Raw genomic sequence first — 3,438 nt, forward strand, 5'->3', positions numbered from 1 at the left:
GTGTCGCACTGCATGCAAGAATAATATAGTTTCGCTCTGTATTACAATAGAATATAGAAACTTGTTCCAATAGATTTTGCTCTCTTATATAATTACAGTTTACGTTTAGCAGCCATCCCTACATGACTGTGTGTGTGACTGTCTGCATGTTATATAAGACAAACTATAACTCTACGAACGAAGACAGCCCTCACAGTGAGGTGGTTCTATTCCAAAGGACTTCTGGTCTGGATTCTGCTGTTAACTATAACCTGTTCCTCGGTGCCTGGTATATCCCCCTGGTGCTACCTGCATGCTACTGGTTTGTTAGGAGCTGCATGTTTTCTCAGGATGGCTAGCTGACGCTAAACTACTTGGGAACTACAGAGTAATGAAATACAGTTGTTTCTTCCTATGCTTTCTAGTCACCTGCACCCTAGTTCCTGGCGTTGCTCAATATACGTGAATGTCTTGTACTGCATAGGTGCATGGGAGTCTCTTTATCGTAGCAAGAGTAGCATGTTTTGTTACCTCACTTATACAACTCGGCCTGCAAAACTTTAAGTATGCTGCAACATCAACAACAATTACTGCAAAGGAAAAAATCGCATAATTATGCCATAATTATACATGTATACATGACTTGTAGTCATGGCAATGTCAATGGAATACGAATGTAATTACTTATGAAGTTCTTGGAAAGGCTTACTATAATTATTGTGGTAGAACAAAACAAATTTGCCATAATTATTTTAAGAAGGTATACCATCGACTTGGGTATTTTGTCAGGTAAAACATTTGTAATTTCGTGGGCAAGCTGACCTCACCGAACCATAAAAACCTAGGTATTAATTTTACCGGCAATGATTTAATGCAATGAAGCAAATGCAGTTTTTTTACTCACAAAAGTCACTGCTGTTCAAGTCGAATGAATTTTTCACCCCAAGAAAATTACCCACTCTATAGATCTAGCATATCCCACATTGTGTGGGGCTTCTTGTTTCACAGGATACTTCTGTGGTTACTGGGGGAACTACAGGGGAGGTACTAAGTCTACCCCAATGTCAGACAATCAGATGGCCATGCCATTATGTGGTTGAACTGGTGCTTTCTTTCAAACTTCCCTAAGTGCATAGCATGAGGAAATCATCATGACACAATATTTAAAGTGCTTCTTAACAAGCAAAAGTAGTGAAAACAGCTAGTATACTGAAGTGGAGCATCCATTGAATAGTGAGTTTAAGATCACAATTATCATTGTAGTTACTATAATTATGGCATGCATTGTATATACAATAGGTATACATAACCATTCTTGGAGCAGCATAATTGTAACATACGTACCAATTAACAGCCATCCCATACATGCACCTCAGATATGCTGTCTATAAGTATTCTCAGCTGGTTAGTGCTACTGATCCTAGCTACTGTTACCAGGAGCGAGAACTATCACATTGTACCAGTGGATTCAACCGACTTTTGTCAGAACTATCGAAATGAAACTTGTTTCACTCTCGAGCAGCTTGTTCAAACAGACCTGTTATCTGGTGGAGACAATCTCACTTTAAGCTTTCTACCTGGAGATCATGTGTTAACTGATAATTTATTGATTCGTAACTTTTCGCATGTGCAAATCACTGGCCAGAACACAAGTACAACTGTAGTTGGATTTCATAGCAATGGTATGATACTTTTTGTTAGTATTTCTGAATTAAATATTGAAAACTTTGGTTGTTAGAGCGAATTTAGGACCTCAAAACAATAATCAAACTTTTATCATTGACGGTGCCAATGATGTGCACATCAATATTTAAAAACTGCTACTTTTCAGACTTGGAAAACCACCTGGTTAAAATTGTTAATACTCAAACTGCAACAATTGAGAGCACTCTCATTATAAACAACACTGGTCAGGCACTGCACATTGAGGCTGATGATGTGTACATAGCAAATAGCAAGTTCACTAGAAATGATGGAGGTGCAGTTGACATTGAATCAAACAATACGCTGATCATCAACACAGAGTTCAACTACAACAGTGCTGTGAGCAGAGGAGCATTACAAGTGGTATCTGGTACTGTAGTGATCACTTGGTGTAACTTCACAAATAATATAGCTTCTCAGGATGGTGGATCGATTCATGTTGTCTCAGGCAGTGTGTCCATCTCCAACAGTGAGCTGACAAATAACATTGCTGACTATGGTGGAGCGATCGATGTTTACTCAGGTAGTTTGTCCATCTCCAACAGTGAGCTGGCAAATAATAGTGCTGACTATGGTGGAGCGATTGATGTTGTCTCAGGTAGTATGTCCATCTCCAACAGTGAGTTGACACACAACAGTGCTGTCTGCTATGGTGGAGCGATTGATGTTGTCTCAGGTAGTGTGTCCATTTCCAACAGTGAGCTGACAAACAACAGTGCTGGCTATGGTGGAGCGATTGATGTTGTCTCTGGCAGTGTGTCTATCTCCAACTGTGAGCTGAAAAACAACAGAGCTGACTCTGGTGGAGCGATTTATGCCGGCTCAGGTAATGTGTTCATCTCCAACAGTGAGCTGACAAAAAACAGTGCTGACATTGGTGGAGCGATTTATGTTGACTCAGGTCATGTCATTGTGTCCAACAGTGAGCTGAGAAACAACAGAGCTGACTCTGGTGGAGCAATTTATGCCGGCTCAAGTAATGTGTCTGTCTCCAACAGTGAGCTGACAAACAACAGAGCTAGAGATAGAGGAGTGATATATGTTGATTCAGGCGAAACGTCCGTCTTTAACAGTACCCTAGCCAACAACAGTGTTGACCTTGGAATGATTTATGTTTCTCGGTCTTCTTGATATTAAAGACACTAACATTGCTAATAACATAGCCAGTTCTATGGAGGATGGAGGCATTATTTATGCTTTTGACAGTCGAGTCGACTTTAATTGACCTACAACATTCAGTAATAATCGTAGTATGCTTGGAGGAGCCATCAGCGCTGAACAGAGTCGAATATACATTAACACGGAAGGAGTGATCATCACCAACAACACGGCTACCTTTGGAGGAGGGATATTTCTGAGAGAAAGTACACTCTTTGTAAATAAGCCAATAAATATCTATCAAAACACAGCACACCAGGATGGTGGAGGGATTTATGCTTTTTCAAGTACAATTGAATTTCACATTCCAAGTAAACAAAGTGAGATTACTGAAAACATTGCCGAGAATGGTGGAGGTATTTATGCAGCAGCAACAACCCTTAACCTTACTCAATCGTACGTTAACATTGACTCAAACACAGCTAATGCTAGTGGAGGTGGAATGTATCTACAGCAATTTTCGAAACTGTACCTATTTAAAAAGGACTCTGAGGAAATTTAACACATGTCACATTGATGATTAACAACAACGTGGCTCAGTACGGAGGGGGGATATTTGTGGCAGATGACACACAGAGGAGCCCGTGTGGAGGAGGG

General features: G+C 40.3%; 1 protein-coding gene across 1 annotated transcript; it reads left to right on the forward strand.

The window, feature by feature from the left end:
* The first annotated feature begins 1,361 nt into the window (after nt 1-1,361).
* LOC135337804 (metabotropic glutamate receptor-like protein P) lies at nt 1,362-2,985 on the forward strand. Its single transcript, XM_064533794.1, has one exon. The coding sequence runs from the start codon at nt 1,771-1,773 to the stop codon at nt 2,812-2,814; it is 1,044 nt and encodes a 347-aa protein (XP_064389864.1). The 5' UTR covers nt 1,362-1,770; the 3' UTR covers nt 2,815-2,985.
* The last annotated feature ends 453 nt before the right edge of the window (nt 2,986-3,438 follow it).

This window comes from Halichondria panicea, chromosome 6 (genome assembly GCF_963675165.1).
Source record: "Halichondria panicea chromosome 6, odHalPani1.1, whole genome shotgun sequence".
Classification (NCBI taxonomy): domain Eukaryota; kingdom Metazoa; phylum Porifera; class Demospongiae; order Suberitida; family Halichondriidae; genus Halichondria; species Halichondria panicea.